We start from the raw sequence: 17809 nt of genomic DNA on the forward strand, positions 1-17809 counted from the left end.
TTAGGCAAATTCTGTTGTATTTAACACCTTAAGACATGGACGTATTACCTCTAAGACGACTTAGAAATAGTTGAGAGTAAAATCACCTATGGAGTCAACCAAGAAATCATTGGGATCCTTATGGTCTCTCGGCACATCTAAAGGCTTCAGTGAAAGGCAACTATGGTCTCTTGCCGCTGAGTCCTACTCGAGTACGTGCACTAGCTAGATGCTGTCCGTTAACACACATGACAAGGCTGTTTTTAGTCCGACATTCCTCCACCAGTTCCCGTTCCCCTCGCTGATTAGATCCGGTAAGGAAGTAAAGCGGCGACCCCGATTCGCCAGTAGGCCATGTTTCGAACGTAGGGACGAGAAGAGATTACGCGTAAGTATCTGAATCAAATGACATCTTCCGTAGAATTCACTTAACTGACCTAGTGCCTAGGCTAAAATGAAAAGGATATAAACACAAATATCAGTTGAAAAAGTATCCTTAAAAGAAAAAACAATAGGTATTAATGTTCATGCTTAGTTGGGAATTAAAATGCATCGGCACTCTAGACCAAAATGAAGAGCAGACCGGATTAGCGAACATCGGGTAAACTTGCCGCAGTAGCTAGTCGAGGCAGCGAACCAGACAGCCTCATTAGATCAGATTAGTTCTTATAAAGGCTATTGTTCAAAACAAGAGGAGTCGGTATACAACTGAATAGTTTGTTTTAGATCAGTGTACTCTTCAAGTCAGATTTGTCGAAGCCATGCACGCACAACTGTAAAAGTGATTGCCAAAAACAACGAGTATGAACACAACAAAAAGCTACAATTACCGAAGATACCACTGTCTGAGCATGCAGTACTATTGCGACGATTAACAACAATAATCGTAAGCTATTTATATTCCCGTTAACCAGCAAGTCGCTAGACTAGTACGAGCTAACACCATTGGCCTTTTAACCTTCAGGGTTGAAAAAAATATGGCTTTTAGCCGAGCGAAATGGATATCATATTGCGCTGGAAGAGGATCCATCGTCCCCCAACCCTCAAACTGCCTGCGTCCACCTAGCGTGGCGAAGTTTGAATATTGGCCCAAAGTTACTGCATGCAAGAAAATTTACTAGCTAACAATAATAAATTATTTAATAGAAATTTATTTTATTTTAGCACTTTTTATATATATTATATGCTTAGTCGCTATTGTTGGATATAAAGGAAGAGTGTAAAAAATTGAACACCCCAAACAAGGAAGAGCAGGACATCTCAAAGTGATGTCTTAATGTGATGACTATTTTTCGCATGAAATCTCGTTTGTTTTCCAAAGTATTTGTCTCAACGGAACGCGTAATCTAACACGAAGCTCACACTAATATATGAATCATGTATTTACTCTAACAAACACAATTGGTACAAAACCAACGGTTTATGTACAATATAAATTGAGCATCTGACCAGAGAGTTTTATAACAATTAACTGGTGTGAATATAGTCCAAATAATCTTACGTTTCGTCAAAATATTGCTATTTGTGCTTTTGCGGTCAATTGCAGTCCAATATGTCCCACGTTTATCTTAGACATAACTTAGAGCATAAAGTTAATGACAACAATATGTTCTGCCACAGCGTCTACTGACCCAATTACCCTCCTCAAGAAAACAGGAAAGAACCCGCGCCTTGGCCCCTTGAGAGCTGACGATCTTCACAGTGGATTTTGATTTTGCGAGCACCAGTCTAGACCCTAACCTTTGTATACATTTATTAGTTTAGAGTTCAATGTTAATAAGATACAGTGTAACGATTAAGCGAAAACACTTTCAAAAAAATATAATTTAATAAAAATAAATATTAATTAGATTGTGAGTACAATTAAGTCACACACTTAATCTAACTAAGGCTAATATCATTGAGAATAACAAATACTAAGTTCTGCTCCAAGGGCGTGTTGACATTATTAAAAAACTATAATTTAAGTAAGAAGAGTGATACATTCCTTGAGCAAATAACTCAATTATGCAAGTTGGATTGCCGAAAAGGTCATGTAGATGATTATTAGAGCAATGAACATGTTCTCTCTGGTATACGTATTTAGGCTATGTTGCTTGTAGAAGGACACGTAAATACTAATTTTAAATCTTATTTGACTTTACAATTCATGTCAACCTCTCTTGCCCCTTTCAGGGCCAAGTCATGTCAAATCAAACCTTTAGAGAATCTCTCTATAAAAACCGTTTGTTACCCACAATCCACTCAAGTAACACAGCTCAAGGTAGTGTTGCAAACTGGCACCCTCTTGCACACCCCGAGCCAAAAGCACTTCCGAGCATCCTACTCCCCATTAAACTGAGTAGACCCAACAGTTAATCACCAATACCAAACTAGAAATGCAGACGAAAGGAAAATAAATTTATAAATTTTAATCCCTTCAAATTAATACGTGAAATCCAAACAATGTTATAAAGTAACAATTCTTAAATTACCCACGTACGTCATTCATAACGAAGATCGAGAATTTGTACTAGTAGCTGAAAAACCTTAGCATGGTGGAGGCACTTTAGACGTTCTACTATGTTCGACCTATCCCATATATTACTTCATAAACATGGTGATGGGAGCTTGCGACTTAAATCTAGTGACGTCAAAAACAAGAGTGGAGTTGCCGCAGGGCACCAGGAGTTGAACGATCAGAAGCTGTTCAAGAGAGCGCCATTTGATACATACCAGTAGACTCTGGCGCCTCTGGTGTAACTCTGACTTGTGCCAGTGCTACACCAAAAAAAATTGCAACTTGAATCAATGCATAGATGGATCGTCTTAAATAAAGGCAAGCAGCACAAGAGAGGTAGGACACACAGTCCTAGTAGCGCTTGCAGAACTGACGATTAAACTGGTAACAAATTTCTCTGGGACCATATAATCTCAGAACCACCTGACCTTGTTGATAGTGATGGTGCACATCTAGCTTACCGTCAGCGAAAGATACACGTTCGCCCCACTGAGGATTTAAACTAAGCCTTCACTGTACGCACTACCCTCTGTAAACCTGTCCTAACAGCTTATACCTCAGGAGCCTGTAACCCATAGTGGGCCGAGTGTGTCGAGAAGACTACCAGGATCGCGTGCCTAGGTTTAAGTTATGACAGATGGTAGCCCTTCTAGGATCGGAACGGCGCTCTTTGCGCAGGTGTATGCTATATATGAGCGCTCATCTCGGCTGAGTATAGCATCTGCGTCTGATAGAATTGCAATTCGGGGCACCAATACTATGCCAGGATATGTTCTCACGTTTAGCTGTCTCTTCAGTGATCTAGAAGAGCCACCGGAATAGCTTATTACCGTTGTCTCCACTCTGTCACATTTCCACACTAACAACATGTCAACATATATACGAGTGTGGATTTACTTACTGTAAGACCTGATCTTGTGAGATTATGAGCATTGATTTGTAGAATAGATAGTTGACACTACCAAGCGAACTTGAAAGAACTTTTCAATCGACTGCCGTTCCATACACCCCGTCAATGTGATGATGGGAGGCGTGTAGTAGTCCACGATCAGTACCTCTTGGTATCCTTGCGTCAGCAAAAGCCACTTAGAGGAGAACAAAGGTGTGTCTGTCCATGCCATCCCCACAGATGGCCAGGTCTCTGACCTCTCTCAACCCGATGGAACTGATCAGGCTGTCGTCAAGGACCTCTGTGTGCGAAAACATTGGAGACTGATCAGTGGTACACTAATTAGCCGGCGCCCCCATTCTCCGGACTATGTCCTCGAGTCTGATGAAAAGACGGCGCCTGCTACACCAAAAGTAAGCGTAGTAACAACTAAATCTATCTGTACATCTGTGTGTGCAGAGTTCTCTGAAGTTATGCGAATTTCCACATGTTTTGTAGCCAACGACATTTATAATACAGGTAGTATTTCGCGATAACACGACTGTTACATGAGTAGTACCATGTGAATGAGGCAGACCAATTGGAGAACTGCATTTGCACTCCCACCACACACAAGAAGAAGAACCCCAACACTCAATCTTTCTAAACCTACCCTGGCATACCACCCCATTCTTGGGACACAAACAGAGTAACCTCCAAGTCAAAAACCTTACAACACCCACCACACTCAAAGGGACAAAAAGAGCGCAGAAGATTCCTAGTGTTTGTTGCCACGGAGACCCAGAGATCTATTGGTCGTCTTGCCATTAGATAGATTACACTATCAGTCGAAAAATCACAACCACAGACATAAGTCTAAAATTTTAGGCGTTTTCCCAATGTTGTCATGATGCTGAAATAAACATATCCCAGAAATTTCCATACACACAAAAAAAGCTTATTTCTCTCAAATTAAGTGGACAAATTCGTTTACATCCCTGTCTTTTTTTCATTCCCGGACATTAAACTCTGTTTTAAAGTCACCAGTGCCTCGTGGTGAAATCCCGGAACAGTTTCCTCTCCTCTCGGCAACTGAGTTAGAAGGTAGCCGTATCTTTGCATGACTGGGCGAATGATACTACCATCACGAAGCCTGGATTTACTAAAGTGAGACTTTACACGCTCAAAGGGATATCAGATCTTTGTGTCTTAAAAAAAATAAAACATCTACGAATAGGCCCTTAAATCATTACTAGATTATTGAGGACTGTTTTTTCTTGGTTTATGAGTGACGTAGGACTGTGAGAAGAGAGGAAATAAAATTTAATCCCTTATTTTAGAATAAGGCTGTAACGTAAGAATGTGGAAAAAGTCATGGTGGCTGAATACTTTCCGAATGATCTTGGGACCAAGTTACATTTATTACTCCAGAAGTTGACATGATTTATGACGATGTGAATCTCTCTTCCTCCTCAGTCGACTGGACCTGTTCATAGACGAAGTCGCGCACCCCTAAGATTCCAGGAAGTACAGCCGATGGAGTAGGCTCCCGCTATCAAGCCGGACCAGCACTGAGCAGGAACGCTGTGCCCATGGTCAAGCTGACTGAGCATGAAGATGTTGTCCGGAAACAGGTCAGAACCGTACACACTTATAGCCCATACATAAACACTCATAGCCAACATAGCTCAGCGTTCAACACCATAGTGCCTATCACAGCTCATTCACTAAGCTAAGGACTCTGGATTAAACACCTCCCTCTGCAACTGGATCCTGCTTCTTCGACAGCCGCCCACATGTGGTAAGGGTAGGGGGCTCCTCAGGGTGCGTACTTAATCCCCTCCTGTACTCCCTGTTCACCCACGACTGTGTGGCCAAGCACAACTCCAACACCATCATTTAGTTTGCCGACAAGACAACGGTGAGCCTAGATCACTGACAACGATGAGACAGCCTATAGGGGAGGAGTCAGAGACCTGGCCTGGGTGGTGCCAGGGGTATAGACATCACAAGCCTCTGCTCCTCAATTGCGATAGCCCAGATACAAATGAAAGGTCTAGCCCGCTTCGCTATTGATAATTGAACAGGGTCCCAAAGTCTTTCAGTCTCTTATTCGACTAGGAGGCAGGAAAAGGATGGAGAAGAGATTCACATCGTCATAAAAATCATGTCAAACATTCTGAAGTTAAAGCACCAAAAAGAATAAAATTTTTTTTGTAACTTGGTCCCAAGAATATTCATTTCGAAAAAAAGGTATTTTCAGACAACCATGACTTTTCTCCACATTACCTTACGTTACCATCCCTATTTCTAAAAAAGAGGGATTAAAAATTATTTCCGCCTCTTCAATCAATTCTACACCATAAATACCAAACTCTTCATTCATTCTATACAAATAGCCAAGCAAGAAAACAGTCTCTAATCAAGTAAAGTAAGTAAATGAATTTAGGGAGGTTGCAACCCTAATTCGTAGATGTTTTATTTTATTGTAAGAACACAACTGATCCTGGAATTATTCCCTTTGAGCGTCGGTGGTAACAGTTTATTTTAAAATCAGGCTTGGATTGGTGTTTTGTTGGTATCAAATTCGCCCGCAGTCTCACGTTGCAGAATGATACAGTGCTCCCGTCCTTCTTTCTAACTCGTTGCGCGGAGAGTGATAGAGAACTGTGTCTCGCGGGTTTTCACCAGCGGGCCACTTAGGCCCCTACTTGTGTGACTTAAAAACAGAGAGTTTATATGTCCGGATGGAAATGAAAAAAATGACATGGGATGTAAACGAATTTTTGTCCCCACTTAATTTAGAGAAGAATATAGAGCTTTTTGTTATGTGTATGGGATAACATGTTTCTGGGGATTATGGTATTTCAGCTTCATGAAACAATGGGACCAACATTTACATGTTGTTAGTGTATATTGCTGAGTCAGTGGTAATCTTCAATGTGCAAGGACAGCCATAATGGATCTTGGCCTGGCAAACATATATAGTTACCTGTGTCCTTCGGTTAGCATTGTGTGTGTAACGTTGTTTTGACTTAGGTTATTTTTGGTAGAGGGGTGCGCAGTAGGTGTTGAAAATAGTTGATTTGTTCTTTTTTGTTTGGGTATGGATGATCGAATGTCTGCACGGTCATCATACGAAAGACTCATTAAGAAGTCCAGTTGATGGAAATTTACTGCTTTTTTTTAAGATCCCTTGAAAATTGATAATTAGGACTTTCAGATCATCAACGATTGTTGTGGTGTGTGGTTACAACTTACTTCTGAAGAGGAAGCTTCATCAGATCGTGTGTCGGAGAAAACGCAGCAGGAAATCTTACATCGTCCAGTTTCTCAGGTCCTCCCATGTTCATCATTAAGATTCCCCGTTTGGCTTCTGCAAGGATTATGTACAGCTACTACATAATACTGTATCATATTTCAAATTGTAACTCAAGACATCTAAGAAAGTATCCATGTATTTATGTTCTGTGTGTGGACATGCTTAGCTACGGAGTACTACACGCCCCCCATTCACAGTACATGTTCAACTCAGGGCTAATCTGAAATGCAGCCCAAGCAGATGACTACCTAAGTGTTCATTTACAATTTGGTCTCCACGAATATCTCTACAGCCATAAGATAGCTCAGAATACATATGATCCAAACACCACCAAACATATTGAAGAGGGCACGAGCAACGCCTATGCCACATTCAGCATTCAGGAAACCTCAGAATGAGAGCAATTAGCATGAAGCCTCTCTCAGAATCACAAAAGTTCCACATCTCACGAGCCCTACATAACCAACCAACTGGAGCACGCATATCCGTCTTCCTTCACCCCGCGCCTCTCACCCTCGCCCCCCCCCAAATTAGCCTTGTGACAATATACTTGACAGTAAGATGATCATATACTATCCAGTTCCCCATTGTATTGAAGAGTGAGTCACACACAGAAGCCGTATATGCAGGTTTTACAATTCGAGTGGCTCTCGTAGTCCGTTACAAATCTAGAATGAAACCCATTCTCTAGAAGCTCACAGCGTTTGCAGTCTCTACGATTTTGCCTGAACGTGCCTCTTTCCTACCAAATTCCCCAATACCTCAGGCATTAACTTCCAGTCTGCAATTTTATATTCTCACGGTGTTAAAAGCGAGACAACAGAAGCCCAACGAAACCATTCGAGCTCTATATCTTCCTATCACTGCCACTATGAGTCATTTAACTTGTCTAGAAGACATCGCCTCTCTCTAGACTGAGATCGCTCATTGCCAATGTCAACGATAGACACGAAGCGCCAAAAATCTAAACCAAGAGATGAGTCTCTAGCTAGCTGAGACTACGTCTTACTACGCCCCACCTCAACACGTTTCCAGTCCCCGATTGATTTTTATCACTGCAGCACTCCTCAGACCTGGTGTTAAAAGAGTACTTATAATCAAAGGTGAATATCTTAGTCATTACACTTCTCACTAGATCATACCCGCTACTCCGAGAACCGTTACATTCAGAACAGCTTTACCTGCTGCGTGGCATTTGTATTGGAGCTGTGAGCCTAAAGCAGCTTCTGTTAGTTTGCAGCTATGACTTTAAACAACTATGTTCACTTGTCTCTCGAAGACGATAGTCTAAGACCATGCACGTGAATGATCTATAACAGTTAAACAGCATCTGAGCAACTGGAAGTAGGCTTGAGACGAACGACTGTGTACAATATATATGAAGACACAAAAATTATGCGACATAATATGACTTATATAACTTACCTAATATGCTACCGCCTAAATGCCTAAAACAAGATCATAAGCGCACAAAATTAACACAAACTCATTTTTATCTCACATATCAATACTGATGCATCATAAACACGTTGCAATTACTTATTTATTACATGCGATATATACTCTATACAATATACCACATTCACCATTCTGGTACTAAGTCTATGGGGACAAGTCATCACTTCTTCAGTAATTGATTTTATTTATAAGATATTAGTTTCTCAGAGTAAGCTGAGCTTATAGCTAGACCTACCTAAATTAAAAACATATTGAACACCCATCTAACCAGTCAAAATGTCACGATAAATCATCAATAGATCAAGCCTTACGTAGATACCAATTTTACCTTTATGAGATATAATTATGATGTTAACTGGGCTTTGCACCCGAAGACCAAAACAATCAACGATTGAACAAGACTTGCCGACGCAGGTCATTATTGATTTGCAAAGCTCTCGAAAAAAAAAGTGCATTGTGTACAACATGATTGAGAATTCTAGCTTAAAATAAAACATTTTATGCGATACGTACCACAATCTTTTTTAGCACCTATTCTACATTTTATCTATAACCTAATTCATCTTCTCATAACCGATTCTAATTGAACTCCTGAAGAGCTAAGAAGCAGATCTTCTAACAATAAAATAAATATAATCACTTGGAGCTGATTTCCTGGTACAAAGGCTTAGCACTTTCGTACCATAAGTCCGATATCAATTATAAAAAAAATTAGAAATAGATGTTATAGAATTAAAAATTAATTATCTTTCTCATATTTAAATACGAATACCACTATAGCTGCCAAAAACTTGCTCATTGACCACTATATTATAAAACCTCCGGCTCGATTGGATTACTTGATTGACATAGATTGAGATGAAATATTTACAAAATGAAATATAGTTCAAGTACCTGAGCTACTTGAATGCTATCATATGAATGCGCCCTCAGATGAAAGTATACTTGTTCTCTCCGCGAACTATCACCCTTATTCACTCTACATTCATCTAACCTGAAGGTTAAAAATGGGCACACAAATTGACCTATTCGGCTGTAGCTAGACTCTATGCCACGTGTGCTCAATACACATTTGTACAGGGCTATATGATATCTAACAACGATTTTCGCATTGTGAGCATCTATACCAGCATACAATGAGGTACGATGTGACATCAATCTTGTTTACTACTACTAATAGCTCTATATCGGTGTTTCATAAGATATAACACTTAATGTTGCTTCGACGTCGCGTCAATCTGCGAGCGATCGAAGATATCCTATACGTTCTAGCGTTCACGCCAGTGCTAGAATCTCATGATATAACAGACATAGCTCCCCTTATTATACATGTTAAGACCAAATTAACTGACGACCTAGCTAGCTTTTAGCCATACTATGGCACTACATTTACTATTGAAAATACGAAGACTCTGACTCGCTCTTCCCAATACAGACATCATGTTTCTTAAGTACCCAGTTCACACGCGAGGTCTCATAAAATCAGGGTGCCTTCTACCCCTTACGTTCAGAGGAGTATATTTGCATTCTCAAGAAATCAGCGTTGATACCTAAGTTTCCACAAGATTAACATAAATCAGCGTTATCACGACAGATGCGACCCGCTAGCTAAATTCCGTATCATCCAAAAGCACATCCTAAAACCACCTGGGAGCATTCAAACTGTGACAGACATACATGCCCACACTAACCAAGCAACTCATTTCAGCTTGCGTTTTGAGTGGGTGTACCAATCAGAGCATAAGCATAAATACACAGAAGTGCATGGCTGACCTCGATTTTATAGAAGGCTGATCATTCCCCTAGCCTTGTCGAATCCAGAAGCAGCCACAATGTGATTGTGACTAACCATCAATAAACTAAATATTGCGTTGCCTAAGCTTTCCAGCACTCAATGTTAATACCACCAAATCGAGTCAGCTACACTGCATTGTATAACAATAATATAATCACAAAATTATTGTCTGTTTGATGTATACAATTGGAAACAAATTAGTATATCTGTACCAAAAACACTAAGCTATAGTTATATCTTGTTTATAGAGAATAGGAAAATGTTGACTTCAAGAAACCTAATAAGTGTTGCCTCACAATTCTAAAGAGGCCGTGTATTTCACTTTGATAATATAAACAGAAGTGATGAATTAGCGGGAACATGCTAAGCATGCTCCACGTAACACATCTGATCGCGTAAACCCTTAATACCTCTACACAGATGTAACAGAATGGTGTCCCCAGTAAGACACAGTGTCCAGGATCCGAACACCAATCTCTACACTTGTCGTCCCCACATCCAAGTATGTGCGTTGGTTAGTAAAGAGAGCCATAACAATGTCCAAGGAATCTTTACTGTGCTAGGTAATTTTGTCTGATCCGCGGCACCAGCGCAATTTCTTGTGTACAATCTCTCTGCTGAATAAGTTCGAAACATAGGTTAATCCTACTCTTCCATCTGACATGTTGCATAAATTCTTACAGCCTTTGCTTCTACAATACACAAGTTGAAATTTTACAAGTGTGTAGAATGTATGGACAACACTATTGCAATTCTGATTATACTGTCGCTTCTCCGAACCTCTCAATTGATCGTTTTTTTTTGTGACCAGATACACCATCTGTTCTCTTGTACAATCCAATAGAAATACTGAGAATATGCACTAAGTCAAACTAAACATCCCATCAGTGTGTCTTCTCACAGAGTTAATGAGACAGCCCCACGCACGCTACAACACCGTTAAAGAACAGAAAAACACCCGATTGCTGGAGCTCTATTCTTGACTGGAACATCTCAGCCTAGGGATAGACGACAGCAGCCTCCTACCTTCAGAGCACAGCATGGGCTTGTAAACACACATGACAAGGTGCTGTTAGTTTTGGCCTTGTCCTGTGCAGGATATGTCAGAGGGATGTGTCTTCTGTTCCACCCCCCGCGCGTGTAGAGGCTACTCGCGACACATACATTGGGAGATAACTGTGTAAAGACTAATCGATAGCCATTCTGCAAATCTGTATATGGCGCAGCCACAATATACATTCACAGACCTGAACTCTGTAGTTCGAGAGAATCCACCCGAACGAATAAAGTTGAGCAGGAAAGATATCTTGCCATTTCAAATCAGTGTGAAATACCGGACGCTAAAGAACATCATAATTCTGTATTTGGAGCTTAAGAGCTAGTTCGTTCCCTTCATATTCAATGTATTTAATCAGCATTTCACTAATTCGATGGTATCAGAATAGCTGAACAGTGTTTATTGCTAAATGATATTATGCGAGCATAACATGTACTCATTTAATCAGCTTTACAGTCTCACATTCATGTTTTTTTTTAATGTCTACAGCTCCTCATAAATTCTACAATTAGTTTCGCTACGTGCTCTCGACGGAGTTTAAAAAGAACATTGATGGAAATAAATCAATAAAAAATGCTTGGCAGAGCATACCAAGGCTGATTGGTCGCACCCTTTAAAAAAAAATATGTGTATGTATAATTAAACAAATATATATATATATATTTTATAATTGATGATGACATGGCCTGTTCCATAATGTGCCTGCAGATAGGGGTGAGTGGAAGGAGAGTGTGTCACACTCAAACTCACACACTGCTACCTAGCCTCTACAGTGGTACTTATTTTCCAACCATAATTTGCAAATAAATTCATTAAAAATCCTACAATGTGATTTTCTGGATTTTTTTTCCCCCTCATTTTGTCTGTCATAGTTGAATTGTACCTAATGATGAAAATTACAGGCCTCTCTCATCTTTTTAAGTGGGAGAACTTGCACAATTGGTGGCTGACTAAATACTTTTTTTGCCCCACTGTATGCTTTCAGGCACTAGCACTAACACTGGGCCACACAAGATGCCACACAGTCCCCAAAACAAACCGTCTGACTGTTTTTAACTGTCGTTGACACTGGCTGGGTGTGGCGGGGGAGATAGTTGAGGAGTGTTGTTCCACACCCCCTTACACCACACTTTACTGATAACGGGGAAATGTTTTAGCTTTACGTGGGCACGTCTTACGTAAGACCACTCTGTGTTTGGCCTAATTTGGAGAGCTTGTAATTCAATTATATTCCCTAAGTATACTTTTTTATTATTATCCATTTCACTAATGCTAACTTAGATGTGAAATGAGGAAATGCCATTTTTATAATCAGCTTTACAGTTCTCACATTCATGTTTTTGTTTTTATGTCTACAGCTCCTCATAAATTCTACATAGGGTTTCGCTACGTGCATCCTCTGACGGAGGAGGCTATTGAGGAGATGGAGAAGGATGGAGTAGAGAGAGCAGTGGCTTTCACCCAGTACCCACAATACAGCTGTTCTACAACAGGTAGGCCCAGTACCCACAATACAGCTGTTCTACAACAGGTAGGCCCAGTACCCACAATACANGCTGTTCTACAACAGGTAGGCCCAGTACCCACAATACAGCTGTTCTACAACAGGTAGGCCCAGTACCCACAATACAGCTGTTCTACAACAGGTAGAACTGTGGCCGAGCTGACAAAGGTAAAAAAAAACTCTTAGGTATCCCCCTTTCCTTTCCCACCTTCCCTAACAAAAGCTTGATTTACATTTTCCAATGTTCTCATAGTGCTTTACATTGTAACTCACCTCATCCACTACTGTCCCTGTTCTGGACCTGACACCCACTCACACATCTTGTGTCTTTTTAAAAAAGTTAGTCTTGGCCTGGGAGTTACTGATAAGTGAACTTGATCTTGTTCTTATCAACACAAAAAGACACAGGAAGACTGAATACSCCACACCCTACATCCCATCCACTTAGTAGTACTTTTGTAAAGCACTGTGTAAAACTGTTTTGAAGGGCTATATAAACACATTACCGTTCAAAAGTTTGGGGGTCACTTAGAAATGTCCTTATTTTTGGAAAAAAGGCCAAATAAAAAGTTTGTCCATTTTTTTAAAATAACATCAAATTGATCAGAAATACAGTGTAGACATTGTTAATGCTTTTTTATCCATTTTTTATTTTTTAAATGGAATATCTACTGAGGCCCATTATCAGCAACCATCTGATAATAGCTAATCCAAGTTTATCAATTTAAAAGGCTAATTGATCATTAGAAAACCCTTTTGCAATTATGTTAGCACAGCTGAAAACTGTTGTTCTGATTTAAAGAAGCTATAAAACTGGCTTTCTTTAGACTAGTTGAGTATCTGGAGCATCAGCATTTTTGTGGGTTCGATTACAGACTCAAAATGGCCAGAAACAAATCACTTGCATTCACACTTAGACACACAGGTGTTTCCCCTCCACTCTTTCCACTATGATCCACAGTTAGATCAGTTGAGGAGGATGTATATTCCCTGTGAACCTCAAATATGTTCCTTTGACTTCTAACAGAGATTTTGGAAAGCTTGTTATAACCAAAAAAGAATGACTTGAAACTTGAGTCTTCATTATTTTTGTTGTTGTTTGTTGTTGAAAACAGGCAGCAGTTTGAACGCTATCTATCGATACTACAGCAGCAGAGCAGACAGGCCTAAGATGAGGTGGAGTGTCATCGACCGCTGGCCCACACACCCCCTGTTGGTCGAGGTGAGACTCCCTACCTGTCTACAGTCAAAATGATTCTGCACATGGGGGTCTCAATTCCCTCTGATAACCTCAAAATGTTTTATGACATTTTACCTGGATGGCAAATCCACTCACATTATCAGATTGTTATAGTCTGTTGAGGTTAAGAAAGGACAATAACTATCTTTAGTCAGGGTTAACCCCTAAAGGGAAGACCCATTGCTATTTCTGGAGTCACCCATGGTCCTCGTTTAAAGAGGCAGCCTGAAAGTTCAGACTAGGTTAAGATAGAAGCTGAAGAACTAAGGTAATAAGAACATCGTAGAACTAGGTTAAATAGAACTGTAAGAACTAGGTTAAATAGAACTGTAAAACTAGGTTAAAGAAGCATATTTAGAAGCCAGAACAAACATAATAGTCAATGGCCGCTGTAATGGGATTCCCTCCTGCCTTTGTAATTAGCTTGTGTCGAAAAAGAACCCCACTCCTTTTGACCAAAGTAGTGCACTCCTTTTGACTGGAGCATGCCTTTTCTGTTCCAGTGGAAATTAAAGTGAAAACTGAGTACGAATAAACAAGCAGGTTAAGAGAACAATCTCTAGGACATGTCGTCCTAACGTCAAGCAATGTTGTGTTCATTAGGGCACCAATGGAAAAAATAAGACTGAAACAAGAAGGGGACGACCAGAAACCACTATTTTTTTGGTTCTCTCCCTTTTGCATAACGTTTTGGTACGGTGTGCACTAATAAAAACCGACACAGACAACCGCGCGAAGAGCAGACTGATCGTTGAGTCATGATGTAAATGTCTGCCTAATAATATCTGTATTGTCTCTGCAGTGAGTCATGGTATAGGTCACTTCAATAAAAACGTCACAGTACGGTGCAGAGTGTCATTTTGGCTGCTGGGGAGGGGGGGGGGGCAAGGAGACCCGCAGCTCCGCTAAAACCAATTGAAAACTACGTGCCGTTTTCAAGGGATTGTTAATAAAGGTTAGAACTATTGGTTGTTATCATCACCTATTGAAGAGGCAGAGTCACAACTACACATTTCCTGATTAATCCATGCAATGGAATTGTCCCACATTTATCTCTCTATCATCAACAGAGTTATAGTTATTTTTCCGTGAAGGGGGGTTTAGAGGGAAGCGTAGACAACGAGTCTCCATTGGTCCGCTAGTTTGAGTGACGGTTCTATCATCAACAGAGTTATAGGCTACACTACAGCAAGGACCTGCATGCTGTTCATGATCGAGGGAACCTGGTTGATCTTGTCATTTCAGATAATGTGACGGTAGCCTCATATCTCTCATATGCCACCATTAATTTGATATTTGAGTGATATAAATAAAAAAAGCGAGCTATACCTGACAAGTATGAGTGGTTTAGGTTAATTTCCCCAACGCGACTTGCGACTTCAAAATGTAGTTGTCAATGGTTTCGCGGAGAGCTGGGGGGCCTCCTTACCCCCCCCCCCCCCCCCAGCAGCCACCCAGCAGCCCCCCCAGCAGCCAAATGGAACACGCTGCACCTCTTATTGATTATGACGTGTATCCTAATAATATGACATGTTTCCTAATAATATATCTGTATTGTCTCTGTAGTGTTTCTCCCAGCATGTCCTCAACGAGCTGCAGAAGTTTCCCCCAGAGAAGAGGGATGATGTGGTTATCCTGTTCTCAGCTCACTCACTACCCTTGTCTGTGAGTACAGGACTGTTGCTAAGGACACACATTTTAATCGKCATGACATCGGCATGCCAGACATTATCAGTGGAAATTAAACATGGCTACTCTTTTCTAGTAAGAATGTGTGACGGTTCAGTGTTGTTGTACTCTATTGCTCTGTGAGTACAGTGCTGACCATTCATAGAATAAATATTCCTCTAAGATGTTATCGGGACGTTACTAATTGAGGATTTCATTGAAGACTCGTGATACAAGTTTTACCCCCAAAAAATAAACATTGATAACTAAAGCACTTTATGTTGACGTAAGAAGGGCTATATRAATATATTTGATTGATACATTTTGCTTTGAAAAGTTCAATGAGAAAGAAAGGGGGCTAAGTGTTGTCTGTGTAGATGGGTAACCAGGCAAGTTTTCAGTGTCAGTCTTGTCTCTCTCTAGGTGGTGAACAGGGGAGATCCGTACCCTCAGGAGGTTGGAGCCACTGTGCAGAGAGTCATGGAGAGACTACAGCACTGTAATCCTTACCGCCTGGTCTGGCAGTCCAGGGTAACGACCACACACACACACACACACTGTCTTTCATCTGTGGTGCAGAGAGAATTACAGCCTCAAAACGTAGATGACTTCCACACTCGTGGTTACCTCCTCGACGTTTCTAGTTCAGGCTAAACGCACAGAGCCACTGGGTAGATAGTCTTTTTCAGRACTGTGTTGTTCTGTAGTGGTCTTGTGGTGAAAGGGTTTCTCCATCAGGGCTGMTGCAATACGGTGAAGGCTGTCCACTCGACCCAGAAGGAGTGTGAAAGCGCTTCGGTGATGAAATCGCACTTCCTTTTGTTATAAAATACATTTTACCAAGAAAAATGTTACATTTTGTGGTCGTAGTCTTTAATGTTGTTTTTCTGCAGGACGCAAAAAAGCTAAATTAGCATGCCACGAGCTGAATTAAATGTAAAAGGCTTTGAAAATAAAAGTTTAAAATACCCTCAGTGTTCCGTTGACATTGATACGCTTTTGTGTGAAATCATCATAAAAAAAGATCAGGAGTTTTGAATTTGTATGAAAATCAAATACGAAAGATGCTACATGTCGTCTCAAAATGAGTATCCATAAGACGCTGCAGTGCTTGAGGCGTCACTACAGCCCCGGGTTCGATCCCAGGCTGTGTTACAGCCGGCCGTAATCGGGAGATCCATGAGGCGGCGAACAATTGGCCCAGCGTCGTCCAGGTTAGGGGAGGGTTTAGCCGGCCGGGATTTCCTTGTCCCATTGCGCTCTAGCGACTCCTTGTGGCAGGCCGGGCGGCTGCAAGCTGACTTCGGTAGACCAAGTGATCTCAGCCCTGTATTTTACCGCCAATAAGACCAATGATCTCAGCCTTGTGTTTTCTACCTCATTAAAAGACATTGATCTCGCCCATGTGTTCTACCTCAATAAGACCCAATGATTCTCAGCCCTGTGTTTCACCCCAATAAGACCAATGATCTCAGCCCTGTGTTTCTCCCTCAATTAAGACCAATGATCTAGCCCTGGTTTCTACCTCAAATAAGACCAATATCTTCAGCCCTGTGTTTCTACCTCAATAAACCAATGATCTCAGCCCTGTGTCTTCTACGCTCAATAAGACCAATGATCTCAGCCTGTGTTTCTACCTCAATAAAGACCAATGATCTCAGCCCTGTGTTTCTACCTCAATAAGACCAATGGTCCAGCCCTGGTTGCTCCCTCAATAAGACCATGATCTCAGCCCTGTGTTTTCTACCTCAATAAGACAATGTCCAGCCCTGTGTTCTACTACAATAAGACCAATGATCTCAGCCCTGTGTTCTACCTCAATAAAGACCAATGATCTCAGGCCCGTGTTTTCTACCTCAATAAGAGCCAATGATCCAGCCCTTGTTTCTACCTCAATAAGACCAATGATCTCAGCCCTGTGTTTCTACCTCAATAGACCAATATCTCGCCCTGTTTCTCTCCCTCAATAACACCAATGATCTCCAGCCCTGTGTTTCTACCTCAATAAGACCAATGATCTCAGCCCTGTTTTCTACCCTCAATAAGACCAAATGATCTCACCCTGTTTCTACACTCAATAAACCATGATCTCAGCCTCTGTGTTTTCTCCTCAATAAAGACCAATACTTCAGCCCTGTGTTCTACCTCAATACAATGATCTCAGCCCCTGTTATTCCACCTAAACAGATGATTCCCGTTTCTCTAATAGACCAATTGAGTCTCAGCCCTGGTGTTTCACCTCAATAAGACCAATGTCCTCAGCCGTGTGTTTCTACCCAATAAGACCAATGATCTCAGCCCTGGTTTCTACCCCAATAAGACCAATGATCTCAGCCCTGTGTGTCTACCTCAATAAGACCAATGATTTCAGCCCTGTGTTTCCTACCTCAGAAGACCAATGATCTCCGCCCTGTGTTT

General features: G+C 41.0%; 1 protein-coding gene across 1 annotated transcript in view; it reads left to right on the forward strand.

Moving 5' to 3' along the window:
• Positions 1-17809, forward strand: part of fech (ferrochelatase) — a 37563-nt gene that overhangs the window by 5419 nt on the left and 14335 nt on the right. The window contains exons 5-8 of the mRNA XM_024138361.2: positions 12338-12472; positions 13599-13705; positions 15290-15388; positions 15815-15922. Coding sequence (XP_023994129.1) covers positions 12338-12472; positions 13599-13705; positions 15290-15388; positions 15815-15922 — 449 coding nt within the window. The remainder of the gene's footprint in view (positions 1-12337; positions 12473-13598; positions 13706-15289; positions 15389-15814; positions 15923-17809) is intronic.

The sequence above is a fragment of the Salvelinus sp. IW2-2015 genome, unplaced genomic scaffold (genome assembly GCF_002910315.2).
Source record: "Salvelinus sp. IW2-2015 unplaced genomic scaffold, ASM291031v2 Un_scaffold1457, whole genome shotgun sequence".
Classification (NCBI taxonomy): domain Eukaryota; kingdom Metazoa; phylum Chordata; class Actinopteri; order Salmoniformes; family Salmonidae; genus Salvelinus; species Salvelinus sp. IW2-2015.